Source organism: Balearica regulorum, chromosome 3 (genome assembly GCF_011004875.1).
Source record: "Balearica regulorum gibbericeps isolate bBalReg1 chromosome 3, bBalReg1.pri, whole genome shotgun sequence".
Lineage (NCBI taxonomy): Eukaryota > Metazoa > Chordata > Aves > Gruiformes > Gruidae > Balearica > Balearica regulorum.
In genome coordinates this window covers 29,593,560-29,610,999 of record NC_046186.1, presented here as the reverse complement: position 1 = coordinate 29,610,999, position 17,440 = coordinate 29,593,560, and the positions used below count along the sequence as shown (strand labels likewise).

General features: G+C 39.4%; 2 protein-coding genes across 8 annotated transcripts in view; one reads left to right on the top strand and one right to left on the bottom strand.

Moving 5' to 3' along the window:
* EYS (eyes shut homolog) overlaps positions 1 to 12,817 on the top strand; it is a 906,089-nt gene extending 893,272 nt beyond the window's left edge. The window contains 1 exon segment of the mRNA XM_075747398.1: positions 9,749 to 12,817. Within this exon segment, the coding sequence (XP_075603513.1) occupies positions 9,749 to 10,947 (1,199 nt within the window). The 3' untranslated portion in view covers positions 10,948 to 12,817.
* Positions 12,818 to 13,783: 966 nt separating this feature from the next.
* Positions 13,784 to 17,440, bottom strand: part of PHF3 (PHD finger protein 3) — a 52,703-nt gene continuing 49,046 nt past the window's right edge. For all 7 annotated transcript variants that reach the window (XM_075747403.1, XM_075747399.1, XM_075747402.1 and 4 more), the window contains one exon: positions 13,784 to 16,844. In XM_075747403.1, the coding sequence (XP_075603518.1) occupies positions 14,662 to 16,844 (2,183 nt within the window). In that variant the 3' untranslated portion in view covers positions 13,784 to 14,661. The remainder of the gene's footprint in view (positions 16,845 to 17,440) is intronic.

Sequence of the window (17,440 nt, the reverse complement as noted above, 5' to 3'; positions counted from 1 at the left end):
TTGGATTAGTCCAAAGCCAGCAAGTATTTGATGAAGTGGTTCAGGAAACCATTTCCCCCCCCGAAAAGTAAGTAAGTGTAGCTTTTCAACAGACATTTACTGACACTGCTCCCACAGTTTCAGTGCAGCTACACTGAGGATTCACAGCCTAGGAGTTTGGGCCGGTGTTTTAAAATGACCAGACATAAGGCAATATAAAAACTGATCAAACAAGTTAAGTGAAAGTGAACAGACTATGAAAGAGCTAATGAGGTTCGTCAGAAGTTCGAACTTTTTAATTATATAACACTGAAAAGCTTGCGGGTGCAGCATGCAAAACATAGAAGTTCTGCATTTGCCAGATAAGCAGAGTGAAAAACAAATCCAAATAAAATATTTTTACTATTTATAAAAGTATTTTAAACTTTCCTGAGTTAACATTCCTAAAACTTCATGGCAAGAAAATGTAATTTGCCAACCAGTGTAAATACATTTTGTAATTTAGTCTTTAAGGTGTACGTTTTTTCTAATTACTTTATTAACATACTCCATCTTTATATTGCATTTATGCGGTGTCTTGCACATTTTTAAACAGAAGCATTACATATCATTCATAACATGATCTTAGACCAAATTTTCCACTTGTATTAAGTAGTATGTTATGCAAAAATGGGCCTTTGTATGACAAAAAAGCACTTCTCCATCATGTATTTTTACGTTTCTCTGTTCAAAGCCTAAAGCTTTGAGACATTTTGATAAACATACTCAGCACATATGCATATAAACATGCATATGCCCAATTTACCACCGTCTCGTTCTGTACACAGATGTCACAACAGGCTGCTATTTGGTCAAGACTGGTAATACATCATACACTGCTGGCACCTCCTGTTTGCCTTGTTCTAATTACAACCACATACAGAGAAGTAGCTTCAGAGAAAAAAGATATGGAACGTCTATGACAGAAATACATTTATTTGCAAAGAACTCTGTCTTCTACAATGAATGTTTTATAATTCTATCACTTACAGACCAAATTCTGAGATTCTCAGTGAAGAGTTCTCTCCTGTATAAACTAAAGAATTACATGGGCCATGAAAAATAGAAGAGAAAAAAGGATCTCTCTAAAAAGAATACTCAGAGGTCATGGAAGTAGCTAGCATATAAAGAAATTAAATATCTCTCTGGAAGCATCGAAGAGAATGCTAAGTCTGTTTAACTTGGGCCAGGAGTGATTTAGCACGGGCATGCCCTTGTTTTATTGCCATTCATGAATGTTTAGTTTGCACAGGAAAGAATGTTTCTTTAAATCACTTTCTACAATCGTATCAATTTCATTTCAAAATAAAAAACATCTTCTACAGAGTAATTTAATTTCTTTACAAATTTCCTACTTCCATTATTTTCACTGTCCTGAAGTTTTGAAAGATTTAGGAAAAGCTAATCATCTGGCTCTTTATGTTTGCCTTCATATAATCCTGTCAAATCCAGACAGAATTAGACTGATGAAAGACTGAGAAGTATTCTTAGAAGCCAGCAGATGTGAAAGAGCTTTCTGTTGGGGATTAGTTTAGAAAACACTTTATATAAAGCCTTTTCTTCTACACAGTTATGTAAGATTTAATAAAATTGATTGCCAAAATCATAGGAATTTTTTTTCTAAAATTCCTTTTTAATAGGAAATAATTAGAACTTTTTTTTTTTTTTTTTTTTTTTTTACTCACTAGGCAGTGCTGTTTTTTTAAAAAAGAAATGAGCTCTGACTATGCAGCTAATTTAGCAATGATGCTGAGTTGTAGCATCTCACAGTAGCACAGTTAGACATTGGCTTGGCTTGTCACCCAGGTAAACAATACACAGGACCTTTCCAATCAGGGGCACGCCCCTGCCAAAAAAATCCTCCCATCATGAAAAAAAAAAATCGTTAGTAGGTGAACAAATAAATGTGAGATTTCTGTTGAAACATTTCCTTCTTGCTTTGTTCTTTTCAAAGAACATGACATGCATTTCTAGAAAGGGTGGGTAGGTGGCTGGTCTCCTTACTCGAAAGTTGATATGCTGGTTCTAGCCTCCACTCCTCTAACAATGTGATTAGTTCAGTACACATATTTAAACACCGGGCAAATTGGCATAAAATGGAAAACATCTTATGAATCTTTATCTGTTAGCAGAATTTCCTATAGTTTTGTCAGTCATCGGTTTTCTTGATTTGTCAGCTGTTTCTGAATGTGTATCATGACTTTAAGTCTGGTGGTATTTATTTCTGCAGGCCCTAAGAAAATAATTTTAAAGTTTGGCAAAATTGATGTAGCTAGCTATATTAATAAATAAGTTGGAAAAAAAACCCCAACAAGTGAGCTGTATAGGCATATTTTAGTTCGGAAACTTGCAGATAGAATGACAAGGGGACTTTTTTCCCCCCTCTTTGATTACTTGTTTAATGCCAATGAGGTAAAAATGTGGAGATGCAGACAGTTGCACGCACTGCTTCTGAGTGAGGTCTCTGCAAATAATACAGCATTCTTGCGGAGTTCAGCAGTGTCAGTAGAAGGCCATCCCACTTCACATTTTCTCAAGTGCAGTGTATCCTATTTCTACGAATGAAAGTGTGAGAGACCCGCTCAATAAATAGCCTTTAATTCAGACAGGGTTTGCCGGATGCCCATCAACTGCTTGAACAACGTATAATTCAGTCCATTTACATAGCGACCACGCTATATACTTGAAGGCCTTGGCACTCTGGGTAAAAGGCAGTAAGGAGCATTACTTTCTTGTTGAGTCATAGCATTACTGAAGCTTTATGTTTGTTCGTGAAGGTGGAATATGCTGTAGACTGTCTGCACTATTCCAGAGTTCAGGCCAGGGTGATGGAAAGGTTTGGTCCCTGATGAGATGAGAAAGAACAGTTATGCCGGGTGACTAAGAAGGAAGTCAGGTTAATAAACAGAATGGGATGACTCACGCTAAATCTAATACTCGACATTTGCAACACCAGTGCTCTGTCTCTCTTTAACAGGATTATGTTAGCTATTCAGTCTAAAAAAAAAAAAAAAAAATCAAAACTTTAACTCCTGATATTTAAGGCATTTCAGCTTAAAAATCTAAAGCATGAAAGTAAGAGATAGCCAGTATGGGTGTATGATGTCTGCATGGTGTTCTAAGATGTTGTTTATGATGAACCTGACTCATGGAATTGGACTACAATATTTTGGAAATATTCAGAATTTCTAGAATAATCACAGGGAGGAGTGTTGTTTTCCTAATCAGAAACAAATTGATTATCCACCCACTTTTAGAACGGAAACTTAGAGTGGTTAAGTCTTCTCTCTTGGTAGCCATGTTTCCTTAACCGACAGGGACATCAATTCTGCTTTGTTACTAGTTTTGGGATCAATTGATTGGACTAAACTAGCAGCGTAGGAAGCAGAACTGCCAGCTGTCTGTGTGAGAGAACAGACATCCCCATTGTCCTGAAATCTCTTGCATATGAAGTGCTGTTGCTATCCATTTGCCACTGGCAAGTAAACAAAAACTGAGCCTGGCAAATTGAGGTTTCTCAAGGAAGGTGGCTCCTTGTAGCTGCCAAAATATGCCTGGGTGACAGTGGTGACTAAAGGAAGCAGAAGAAGTTTCTTCACCAAGGAGAGAAGCATTTTTGAAAGGTGAGGCCGAATGGTTTAACCTACAAATAGATAATCGCCCACCCCTTCTAGATGCATGAGCATCACTCTGCAGGGTTGTTCTGCACCCTAGTGATGCCCTTCTGCTCTGGGATGGTGCTCCAAGTGGAAGCTGGAATCCACCTATTGCCACAGTGATTTTTTTACATGGTTTGAGAGATTTACAGGCTTGGCTTGATACCTGTTCTCAGTCTTGCATTAGCTGAGAGATGCGGCTCCACACATGGAGTAGAATAATTTTGTAATAATCCATGAAAGCATACCCATGGGTAGCTCCTGTGAGTGTGCATTGGAGGCACTGGCTATGGGCATCACTAGACGCAAGATCAAGTTAGAACAGCTGCAACAAGCTGCTACAACCTGTCAACCGACTGATAGCTAACTGTGTGCATGCACTCCGACCATAGCCAAGAGTCAAGGTTAACAAATGCCTAAAGACAAGGAAGGCAACAAAAGATACAGATTAAGCTGAAAACAGCAAACTTCAACCATGCTGACCTATTAGTGGCTAGCAATTAGCAGCAGAGGCTGCAGAAGGGTAGGAATAAGGCTCATCTCTTCTCTCTGTCCTTCCTTCCCTTGTTTTACCCATTTATAGCCCTCCCTCTTCTGCTTTGCTTTCTCTCCTTGGCCCTGGGCCTTATTCTGGCTCCTGGAAATGCTCAGAAATCCAGCTGCGAAGGACAGTTACTGGTCAGTTAGGTTCCCTCCCATGCGGAGGGGATCATGTCCCTTGGCCATAGAGTACAGCCATTCAGTTGGAGGCTGACATTTCAAACCCTACTAGACAAGAAAAGTTCCACGCCTGGAAGAATACCTAAAGGGTCATAGAGTAAGAGGACATGATGTGGGTCCATGGAAAATAGCAGGGTGAAAAGAAAACTGAAGAGCAGGATGATGAAAAAAGGAAGGATGAAAGCAATGTGAACTGAGTTCAGCAAAGCGGAAAAGAGCAGTGAGCAAACATACCTCTGGAGCCATGATGGCTATAGGATCCATCATACCAACTACAGGCAGTAATACAGTTGGAGACACAGGCACTTTATTATGGTGGCTTAAAGAGGTCAACTTGGAGTGAAGATGAGCACATACTAAAACGAACCTACGGTAAGAGGTTTCATTAACCGGGAATGATTCCTGTGAATGTTACTGCTTATGAGAAAATAAGTTTCAAATGTTCACTCTGTCATCGAGACGGTGCCAATGATCAATAAAGGTTTCTGAAAAAGAAACGAGGAAAGGCGGAAAATGCTACCAGATACCACAGTGATAGAAATGGACATTCTGCCCGTGAGCTAGAGGACAGAAAGGTGAGGTAAAAGCAACAGAAGGCATAGACTGAGGCCAGCAAATGTACATCCAGAGATGCTGAAATGGCTAAGGAACCAAGACTATAGATGTTCTGTAACCAGGAAACCACTGCCTAGAGCTGTTGAGACACCGACCCTGCAGAAGCTGGTGAAGCACTGAGCTCATCAAAGCCTCTGTCCCCAGCACAGCATACAGGCTTCTGCTTAGAAACACAGGATGAGAAAAAGGGCAGGCATCAGATGTCTTAAGTCTTTGTAAAGGAATCTAGACCTTCAGTAGTCCAGGAACTTATGAGTGAGTTTTGAGCAAACACGGAGCCTTTAGAGAGACTTGCATCTCTGTGTCGCTGGGGACACAACAACAGCATCAAAGGGGTGAACGCCACTGACTAGAAGACTGCACCCCCTGCTTCCAAAGTTACTTAAAAGGATGTCCTGGAAGCTCGTTTGGCTAATTGTCAATTTGCAGTGAAGGGTAGGAATAAATTCAGGTACTCTAACAGGTAATAAATGGCTTGCCTTATATACATACACATGGAGCACAAGGGTAGACTTTGTGGGGAAGAGACCCTGAAAGAGAAATGTTAAAAATACCACCCAGGATACCCTCCCTGCCCCCAGTCTGTCAGCCTGATAGCCTCTGACATTGTACTCAGTCCTCCTAGGAAATATATTGACATTAGGCAGATTTGATAGTGAAGGCAGTAACTGCAGAGATCTGTGATAGTGTAAATTTAACACTATCACGTTTGTTACGCATAGTGATGCTTCTGGCATGAATAGGACATCTCAGAATTGAGTGCAGCATTCCTAGCATGCGTTTCCAACTGTACAAAGTTTTGACACATCATGATGTAGATGAGTTTCCTGTGGTAACATAAAACCACAGTGACCTGATACTGCTTAAGCATGATCGCCTCTCAAGACGGGGACACGCAGTCACACCTGCACGTCTGCATAAAGGCTGAACATGAAGGGCATTGTCACCATTTGGGACAATTTAAGACTTGACTGTGTGACTGGAACCGACTTGCTTACAGACTTACACACTTATTCAGAGCAGCAGCAAGCTGAAAATTTTTGTGATGCATTCAGAATTCATCAAAAGAAGTCATATAAGCAGATATCATCATGGATAATCCAGACCTCACAGTAGTAGTCAGATGTACTTCTAGGAAACTTTTCATTAATTCCCAGTTTTAGGAACTGACTGCTTAGGACATAGCGTTGGCTTCTGGGAATGCTGATATCTGATACGGGAGCAAGTGAGGCTTGTGCACATAATGAAAACCTGAAAATTAAAGTGATGAAGAAAAATTGATACCTGATTCGGAATACTGGCTTCTACTATGGAATAGACACAATCCATCCTGAGGTGGAGCAACTTTGTCCATCAACTATTTGGTGAAAACCCTGAACTAGGGTTTGCAAGTAAATGTGCTATTTTAACTCCAGAACAGTTCCTTCCTTAAGGCAACACCTGCTACAAAATCCCCTTCTCCTGAGAAGACAAGGGAATAATCTCTTAGCATTTGGGCTACTAAAAAACCCCTCTTATTTTACTGACACAGGGAAGATGACAGGGGCAGGAAGGTGCATCAGAACAGAACTGAATGCTGTAACCACAGATGATTTTGCTTAACACCCAGGGTCTTGACATGTCGCAGTTTCAAGCCACAGCTAAGCGACGATAGCCTGTTTCTAAAGATTCAACCTTATTGATACAGATTGCCTTACAGTTCCTTGCACACCATCCAACAGGTTGGGCAGAGACTTGCGTGCACAACAAAAGAACAACTGTGAGTGCCTACCTCAGGAGTCTCTCTGCTTTTTTTTGTGACACTACTGATAGGAATGAACAGTCCATATCAGATGAGATGCTAATCTGAAAAGCTGGAAGTAAATTTTTGTGTCCTGTGTGCGGGTCACATTTTCTGGAATGTAGGGACCACCTGTAAGTCTAGTCCTGGAAAAACTGAGGATGTCATCTCCTTCACACTTAACAAAAGCAAACTTCCTCAGAAAGGTCTTTGGCCCCAGGGAGGGTCGTTTGGGACAGGTTTGAGTAATGCTCCAACTGAAACAGTGGAAACCACCTTGCTTTGTGGTCTCCCATGCCGAGACTGCTCAGAGGAGAAATTCAGTGGCAAGAATGCCATTTGTTAAAATGGTGATGCAACTCCCATGATGGCATAGGCCTGCACAGGCTTCAGCTGTGTAACTCATCCCTCAGAGACAGGGCAGATTGAGGTCCCTTGTTGAAAATGTCACTGGTTGATAAAGTGAGAGGAACAAAGACAAGCCCATAATTTACCTTCACTTTGAGAGGAAGTTTCATGGACACTGAGCACACAGCACCTTACATTAGAGTCCTAAAATGTTTTCAGTCAGTGGTCCCTGAGGAGGACCTACGGCATGATAAACTTCATGGATACTGAGCTGAACCCTGGGATCCATGTCCACATCAAAAAAATTCTCTCAACACTCTCCTGTCCAAAGACTAAAATGGCAAGTCATCAGTGAGAGGATCTAACCAGGGGAGTAAGAAAGTGCCTTAAGACCCTCAGGGAAAATTAAAATTGGAAAGCTTCATTTTTTTTGTTCACAACTAGCAGAAAAGGAAGTTACTCCAATTTGAAGAGAAGCCTCAAGTCTGTGCTGGAACATAATCCAGAGTACTCAGCCATAACCTTTCTTTACACTGTAGATCGCAGATGCAGTAACACAGATTTGCTCTTGTAATAAGACTAAGACTCCAGAACTCATTGCAAGTGCATTAGCAACAGGCATCATCAGGCTTGAGTAAGAAGCACTATGACTAACTGCTGAAGCTGCGTCCACTTTTTCCTAGAGATCCCTGAAGTACTATTCTCCAACATCATTTCAGACAGATCATTGTGAAATGTGCAAAGCTACCAAAAACCTTCCCTGCAGGCCAGGAAGCCTTGGAGAAGTTCCAGCTTCTCCAGCTCTTTATTACATGACAGATGAGCAAGCAACCCTAGTCAGATGTTTTTGTTCTTCCTAGACAGCAAAGAATGAATACACATGTCCTTATGCATGTCTGTATGTCTGGGGAGGGGACTGAATGCTGCCAAAAAGGTAGTTCAGAAACTTTTTCTGATGCTCCTTTCCTACCCTAGGATTGAGGTCCTGATAAAAGAAATAGACAAGTAGATTATGTATATTGCTCAAACAAGCGAGATGAGCGCATTCAAACTATCCACCGAAAACTTAAGCATGCTTAATGCCACATCACTGAGCAAGAGAAACCACAAGTGAAGAGAATTGTATTCATTTTCTGAAATAAAGTAGAAACAATCAAGGTGCTCAAAAAGAACGCCAAAGGCAGACAAGTACAACAGATCATCACAACGGGAACTGGCAAGTTAGAAGCGCTCTGCCATCACTGGACTGGAGTTGAAAGAAGGAAAATCCGCCTTCTCATTCTTCCTGTGGGTGTCTGGGGCAGGGAAGGTGAGGCACAAAGCACACGCTCTACAGCCACTAATACAGCTGAAACATCTCCACCCTGCCTAAATGGGAACCTGAACAACTGCTGAAGAGAGAGGTATAATTTTAGTAACTTTCACAAGCCTCCAGTAAATTAAGCTATTCATTTTGAATTTCTCTAAAGGCAATGTAGTTCAAGGATTAGATACACTCAAAAATTAAAACCCCAAGATAGCAAATTTCATCATGCTACTACCAGGTCCATTTGCTGAATCTTTAAGGAAACGGTACTTTCAAAATGTAAAAGTATTTCTTCATTAGTAAAATATACATGAAACTTAAGTTTTACTGGTAACTATTAGGAGAGAAAGCTTACATTCAAATTTAATAAACATATTTATGAATTTAATTGATAAATTTGCTTTAAAAAAACCCAAACCAATTTATGCCTACTATTTCAAAAAGCAACATAAAAGTTACATTGCAAAGGCAAACATCAAAAAGCTTGAAAATGTGACTTTAATTTGCAGACTCTTCTGCCTCCCTGTCACCTTCCCCTGTTGGACTCTATCTCTGCCCTTATACACCTTCCTTCCAGCTCCTGTTTCCTAACCTTTCCCAGCTTTTCTTCTTTGTGTTTGTAAGCCCAGGTCGAAGCGGTATGCGCTCTCCTTTCACATTGCCTGTAAGGCCAGAAACACTGATAGTACAAGAAAAGATAATTCCCCCCTAATACTTCCCGCCACGTAGGCCTTTTCAATAAAAAGCTTATCTGTTCCTACAGCTGCCATGTTATTAAACCCAGAACATCCCTGTTGCAAAAAGCAGCTTCAGGGAAAGCAGAGTACGTTTGGTGCAGACAAACCTTCAGTGCATTAAGCTGACAAATCCATCAAGCCTTTATTCAGCATATGGAAATGGAGAGCATTCTGGCATTTATAATTTGGCCAAAACTTGATTTTTTTCGTGGGAACACCAACTCACATTTCCTGGATGCCAGTAATCCTGTTTCCTCCTACCTGCAGTTATCTAGTCTTGGCACCAAAGGAGAACTTTTCAGAACATTGGGCTTTTTTCTTTGAAGCAAACACGAGCTCAGTTTCCAATAATGAAAGGAAAAAAAAACAAACAAACAAAGATGGCCACAAGAAGCTCATCAGGGAACATTTCCCTTTGTGTGATTTATACACCAGGAAGGTACAAGGCTACTGAAAATAAGTTACTGTATTGGGGAAGTGCAGGCATAAAAGCCTCAGGGTTATGAACACGCTACTCTTCAGTGTGCTGCCTCTAAAAAGTAAAACTATTTTATACAATTTTTTACAGGTGACTTTCTATGTATATCATTAGTAAATGGATTTATACAGTTACGCTACAATCTCGGAGACAAGACAATCATCCTACAGACCTTTCAGAAGGTCCGTGCAAATGGAAATACATGGCATTCACTCCAAGCAGGAAGAGTTGGTAATGAAGGCTACCTGGACCTGGACGGTATCAACATTACTCAAAAAGCCAGTCCTGGAATGAACGCACTAGACATGCACACAGATTTTTTTGTTGGAGGGGTGCCCTCCTTAAACCTTGTTAATTCAATGGCAGTACAAAATGAACCTACCGGTTTCACTGGTTGTATACGAGAAATTGTTATAAACAACAGGGAACTGAAGCTTACCGTGACTGACGCCAAAGGTGGAGCCAACGTTGGCGACTGTGACGGAACAGCTTGTGGGTACAGTGTGTGCAAAAATAATGGAACGTGTCAGGTTGAAAACTCAGGCTTTTCTTGTTCTTGCCCACAGGAGTGGGTAGGGAGCACTTGTGAACAATCTATTCACTGTTCACAAAACAGGTGTGGGTCTCAAGCGCTCTGTATTCCTCAACCTACTTCATTTTCATATATCTGCATATGTGCACTAGGCTGGTCAGGTAAGTACTGCGATAGCAAAATCAATTTTTTTATAGCAAAGTTCATCGGCAACTCCTACATCAAATACACAGATCCTTATTACGGAAAAAGAGATCTCCAGTACAGCCGCATTTCTTTAAATTTTACTACCAATCAAACTGAAGGCTTAATAGTATGGATGGGAAAAGGTGAAGATGAAGATAATGATTTCCTTGCCATTGGTCTTGCCAATGGAACATTAAAAGTTGTGATTAATCTTGGAGAAAGAATCTCTGTTCCTCTAATTCACAGCAAATATTCCACCTGTTGTGACCAAAGATGGCATTTTGTTACTGTAGTTCAAAACCAAACATGTATTAAGGTGTATCTTGATGAGGAGCTAATTCTTTTTGAAGATATTGATCCACACAGAAAATACACTGCTTTGAACTATGGTGGCATTTGTTATTTTGGTGGGTTTGAAATTGGCAGGAAAGTCAATATAGTCACTACAGGTCTTTTTCAGAAGGAATTCATTGGCAAAATTAAAGATGTTGTGCTCTTCCAAGATTCTAAGAAGATTCAGCTAATAAAAGCAGAAGGGTATAATGTCTACAGCGGAAATTATGGAAATTAATTGAAAAACTCTTGGAAGAATTTTTTTTAAAAAGTGATGAATTTCCTTTTCCTCCTGTTTCTTGTGTTAGCTGGCAGTGTAAGACTCAGCAACCAACATAAGCAGGCACTTAATAAAATTGTCCCACGTTCCTTTTTAATGTTGAGTATTAATAGCATATAAAAATGTGATCAGATGTTGTACTTATAATTACATACACATACTCTTTTAGTGTTTACTTTAAAATAATGGGTAAGTCAGCAGGCTTTTCTTTATTGTGCTGGAAATAGTTTTGTAGACAAATAGGGAGTAATTAGCTTCTAAAGCCAACTGTCACTCCAGTATTGTTTCTTGCTTTATGAGAACAATCAACTTACCTGTTTCTCCAAAACTGTTAACTTTTATTAGAATGCAGAGGTTCTCTTTTATAATTTTGTAATATTAAAATCAAGTGTAAAAACTGAAATTGGGGGGAGGGGGTAAGGTGGTGTACTTGGGGCAAAAACCATGTTTATTGTAATGAGACTTTTTAAAATTGTAACATCTGCAATTACTTGTTAAGTCCACAAAGACGCTGTACTAGGTAATGAAGTTGTTCTCCCTCCCTTCTGAGTCTCTATCCATTGTGTATGAAGTGTAGAACTTAAGCCTGTCTTCAAAAGTTCATATATAAATGCAAAACCACTATTCCTTCTGAAAAAGCTCAGTAATATTCTACACTTCAGTGAGCAATAAAAACAAAATGATCAAGTTATATTTTAAAGTACTTAAATGATTTATGATGGTATCTACATTTCTCATTTGACTGCTGGCTTACATAGTAAGAAAAATACTTAAATAAAACTAATAGTGATCAATTCCTAGCTTTTCCTTTTTTACTTTACTATTGCTCAAAAGGACATCATAAACCATCACCTCCTTGCATGGAAATTCTCTGAATACAAGTCTTCAGTGAGTACCTATCAGAAACAAGGAATTATTTCTGATTTTTTCTTTTGTCTTTCCATAAAGCAAATACGGAGCAGAGAAAATAAGCACAATAAAACTACTGACACACATTAGTTTCCACATAACCATAATTAGTAGGTAGCAATGAATGCACTCCCAAGTCAGTTACTAATGACTTGCAGATATAACTAAGGGGTGGGGGGGTGGGGTGTGATGGAACTACCCCCAAGATGTTTTAATAAGCATCTGCAAACATCTTTGTGAAGTTCTTTCTATCCTCTTCAGCTGCTCTGAGCCCTCAAGTGATCAGCCTGATGCAGCAGAGCTGCCCCTCTTCCCAACAGGCAGCTCATGAAGGCTGCTTGGAATCTGAGCTGGCTTCAGTTTCTTCTCTTCCAGTTTCTCTTAGGAAAGCCTTTTATGGCCACGTGATGCTGGGTAAGGGAGCATATTTAGGGTTTATCCTGTTCTCTCTGGGGCTCCTGGTGTACTGCCAGTTCCTCATCAGTGCACACTGCTTTCTGTGGCCTGAGCAGTGATTCAGTGTAAAACAAGTAACAAGTGATTGGAGCACTTCCAGTTGGAAGGAGTGACTGAAGGCAATGGAGAAGCCAACATCCTTTACTCCTGCAGTAGCGGGACTTATTCCCATTACACTAACTCAGATTCTAGGACCAAATCCTGGAAATGGTCTCTGCTTGTTAATTTAAACTCGACAAACTCTCCCTCAAAAGCTGTTTTATTGTGGCGCTCTCTGGGTTCTACACACAAGAGGCAGGTAGTAAAGCACATGGCAAACCTGGAAATTGTTATATGTTCTTTCCAAACAAATTATTTCTGGTAGTTCTGGCAGAAAGCATTCCCAGCCCTTCTGCACAGACAGTTGCAATTTTCATTGCTCCCAGTTTATTTTTAGAGCACAAATGGATGTGAATGTGAGAGATGGATCACTGGTGGAACAGGAGCAGACTTATTTTTGAACAGGTCAAACAAAAATCTCCACAAGCAGAGCTGCCAACTTAAAACTTACTCCAAAAACCAGAACAATGCTTTGGTGGCACTTTCATATCTAAAGAACCCTGATGTAAATATTTAAACAACACAATACATGCATAATACTACCAGATATATTCAATGGCACTACTGCTATACAGACTATGGAATTACTTTGGAAAAGACTAATTTAATCATGTCATGTTACCATGCTATAAAAGTTAAAAGTTTAAACACTGCTTCTACTTACTAATAAACTGAGGATTTTTTCTTTATGAATCTTCTCAACTATGAGTCTAAGAAACATTACTTAATAAAAGTCTACTGCCACCTTTACTTGGTGCAAGATGTTTAATTTTAGTCAATTTGACCACAAAGCCACTTGCAAGGAGGTATCCAAACAAAATTTTACCTTAAAATATATTCATAATTAAAACTAACAGTAAGTGTGGTGTTAAACTGGAAAGACCTTTCTGGAAAGAAGAGGCTTTTCCACAGTAAAGTGCAAAATGCTACGTCAGTACATAACATCATGTACTCAATGTGAAAAACAAAACACTGAAAAACAGAACATTAAACCTAAGTTTTTCTTTATATGGTGGAATATTTTTGTTGTTTCTGACAGACTCAAGAAAATGACCAGTCTATTTTAAGTAGTGTAAGAGCAGGAGATTTCTGTTTTCCAAGTTTGCTTTTTTTTTCCCCTCAGCTTTTTGTTTTGCATCAGTGGGTGGTAGTCACAACAAAATATCAATTTACTAGAAGTCCCAATGGTACAAACACCCTTCTGCCCTTCTCCCCCCAAAACTCAAAACGACCAAGCCACGAAGTGTGCAACAACTGTGGCATTCTCTAACTCAGCCTGCTATGTTCATTTAGCCTGCAGTTTCACACCTATGAAATCAAACACACACAGTATGTGAGAAAGTTTTATCATTTTAGAATCAAAATATCCCTTAAAATATTTACATTTTACAGTAAAAAGGATAGCAAAACACAAAGTAATGTACAAGCTTAGGTATTCAAGTTTTTGAAGCAAGGAAAATGGTGGGAGAAATGAATTTACTACTACAAATCATATTTTCAAGAATTTAGGTTAAAAATGCTTTCTTATTAAAACGAGTGCAGTTTAAAGCAATAACATTCGAGCAGCTCAGCCTTCCAATTTCTGGTCACAAACTGCTTCAGATGCTTAGGAAATACTTGAAAAACTAAGGAAAAACACTTGAATAATTTTATTGTACTAGTGAATAATTTAAAAAAACAAAACTCTTCACACCACCAAGCATATTGTATTTTGTTGTAATGTGTGTGGATTCTGAGGCTTTGCTAGTCTTTAAAAACAGTGCAATTTAAAAAGAAGGTTATTGTACGAAATTCACCTTTAAAATTATCAGAGCATCTTAAAACAGAAGAGAGCACAAATTACCAAAGGCAGCAACTATATCGCAGACTTGACTAAAGCCAACTTCATCAGCTAAGAAAATTTCTATGCCTTTATTGCATATTAATAAAAGAAATCTTTAAAATTTTGAATATACAGCAATGTAAAATTTTTAAAAATATTAAACTCCTACTTCTAGTGATAGTTGGTATAATGAAAAAAAGGATGAGTATTGGTACATTGAGTGGTACCAAAACACAGACTTGTTTCTGCAAAACACCAACACTGAATATAAAAGATGGCACAATCCTAGCAGGCTTTTTTTTTTTTTTTCTCTTTTTATACAAAGTTTTACGACATTACTCTAACAGTTTATTTAAATAGGTTTTTAAAAGACTGCCTGCATCTTTTTACCTTTTGCTTTTAGTTCTGTCACTGTGGTCCCTATGTCTCTCTCTATTCTTTTCACTTTCCCGTTCTCTATACTTCTCTTTGCTTTTCTCCCTCTCCTTATCTTTTTCATGAGCCTGTTCTTCGCTTTTAGGCTTCTCCGTCTTTTTTTCTGGATTTCTAGTCTCTCTGGGGCTTTTTCCATCTGCAGCCCTATCACCGTGTGGAGATCGCAATCTTTCTTTGTCTCTCTGTCCCTCCTCTCTACCCTTCCTCTCTCTCTCTTTTTCCTGATTTCTGTCTCTGCGTCTATTTCTTTCCGAATCTTGCTCCCAGTATTTTTCGTTGTTCCACTCTTTTTCATGTCTGTCTTTCTTTTGGTGATGGGATTCACTGTAAAATCTTTGTCTATGTTGATCATTTTTTCCTCTACTGAACCCTCTCTCCAAATGCTGTTCTTGTCTGCCCCAAGGATCACTGTGGCGTCTTTCCGGTCTCCTACTGTCTTTACTCTGAAAAAAATTTTCTGGCCCCAAAAATCTTGATTGTTTGTGAGCCACTGGTAGCCCTTGTGCAATGGGTCCGGCATAGTGTGGTGGCTGACCTGATAAATGAGCTACTGGTGGCCATGGCATCATTGGATTTTGAGGAAAGCCAAAGCCTGGAGGAGGAAGAAGTGGAGGCGGTAAGTGAGGAGGAAATCCAAACATAGGGTTGCTTTGTGGAGGGAAGTTATGAGGTGCAGGAGCCTGAAACTGAAATCCAGGTGGATTAGGTTTAGGATGCTGAAAATTCTGCTGTGGAGGTCTAACAGATGAGAAGCTGCCACTTGTAATAGGGCTTGGGCCTTTGGAAATAAATTCAGAACGAGAAGAGTTTTCGGTTTCAAAATGAGATGAAGTTGCTGCTGGTCCTCTTCTAAAGGAGTTCACCGTTTCAATGTTTTGCATCAGTGCATCTTCCTGTGAGTGTTTGGTATCTTCTGCCTGTGATGCACCCACACTATCTGCTTTTGCTGCAGTTGAGCCGTACTGCACCTCATTTGTTTGCGCATCACTTTGATACAAGTTTAAGCCCATTTCTCCAGAAGACTGTTTATTCTCTGGTTCCGTCTGATCACTTCCTGAAGCATTCTGTCGGTCTTCATTTTTGCTAACATCTCCTTCCTTGTTTTCCGAAGCACTAGTCTGCTGGCTTCGTCCCGCTGCCTGTCGTGGGTCTCTCTTAAGGTTAATAAATGGCGGCGACTTAGAGGTATTGGCAGTGGTACCTTCAGCAGAGCCTACATTACTGTTGTTCTCGCTGAGTTTTTTCCCTGCATTTGATGAGGAAGAAGAAAAGCTGGAATTTGTGGTCCTTCTAACTTCCTGTGCAATGTTATCCCTGTCAGGTAATTGCCGCTTTGGGTCATTTTCTTTACTTTCTTCAGTTTCTTTATTCTGTGACTGAGCAGATAAGTTTGCTAAAAATGCTTCTGTGGAGACATCTGGAGGTTTTCCCTTAAGACTCAGCCCTATCAAAGACCCAGCACTTCTTGCAGAACTTGAGGTCCTTAGAGCTGCTGCATCCACAGTTACAGTCGTGTTAATGGATTCTCGTAGATCTTCCAAACCAGTCTTTGTTTCACTAACTTCAGTAGTTACCTCAGCAACATCCATGTTTTCTTCTTTCAAGGTTGCTTGTTCATTTAATAACGGTATGTCTTCACTGGGACTCACTTCTGACTTGCTGTGTTCATATACCTGCCCTGTCGTACCCAACAGGCTTTGAAGAATATCATCCACTGGCAATGGTTTATTTGCTAGCTCCAGAGTAGAAGGTTGATTTTCCCACCCAACCAGGACTCCAGGAAGAAACCTGAGAGGCTTCGGTGGTTCATGTTTGGTACTTTCCACCAACGGTTCAATAACTGCTGGAACATCTTCTATATTAGACTGCTGAGGCTTATTTCTCTGCTTGTGTAGCACAGTTGTGAAGGAATTAAAAAAATCATTTTCCTCCTCTTCTTCTAGTGCCAACTCATGATGAGAGACTTCAGGTTTGTTTGGCTTGCTTTTCTTCTCTGGCGGCAAGTTACTCACAATACTTTCAGAAGCTTCATCCACAAAACTACTAGTAACACTTGAAACAGCAGTGATCTGCCTCTTCATTTTCTGGCGAATTATCAATCCCAGTAATAAATTTGGTCGATGTATTTCAATCCCTGTACAAAATTGTAACAGCAATTTATCATCTCCTTATGTTATGGTTAAGGCAATCATTTTAACAAAAATAACCCCCATACTCTTACAATATATTATAAAAAGTATTCGTTTTATGACATTTGAAACTTCCACCATTAAACACAACAAACAGTATTTAAAATAATCCAAAATACATTTTTAACATAAAAACTACAACTTCAAAAAAGCAATTTTAATTGCAATGAAGTACTGTATCACCTGCTATAACTTCCAAATACAGAATATGAGACAGTTATATAGGACATCTAGTCACATAAGAAAAAGCACAGAAGTTAAACATCATGTTAGTCTAATGCAGCTACAGTCTGGTAACAGTGGTAGCAAAGTACAAGAGGGAAAAAAGAAGCTACACACTTGCAACCACAAGGTCTCCTCATCAATTTGTGTTAGACGCACGAATCAGAGAGTTACCAAGACTGACTTTCCAAAAAACTTCCCTCACTCCGGGAAGGCATTGTATTTCAAGGTATACTATTAGCTATCTCTTCACTATGTATTTTGTTCTGTATAATTTAGGTTCTTGCAAAAAAATTATGAGTTGAAGCTCATCCTCTAT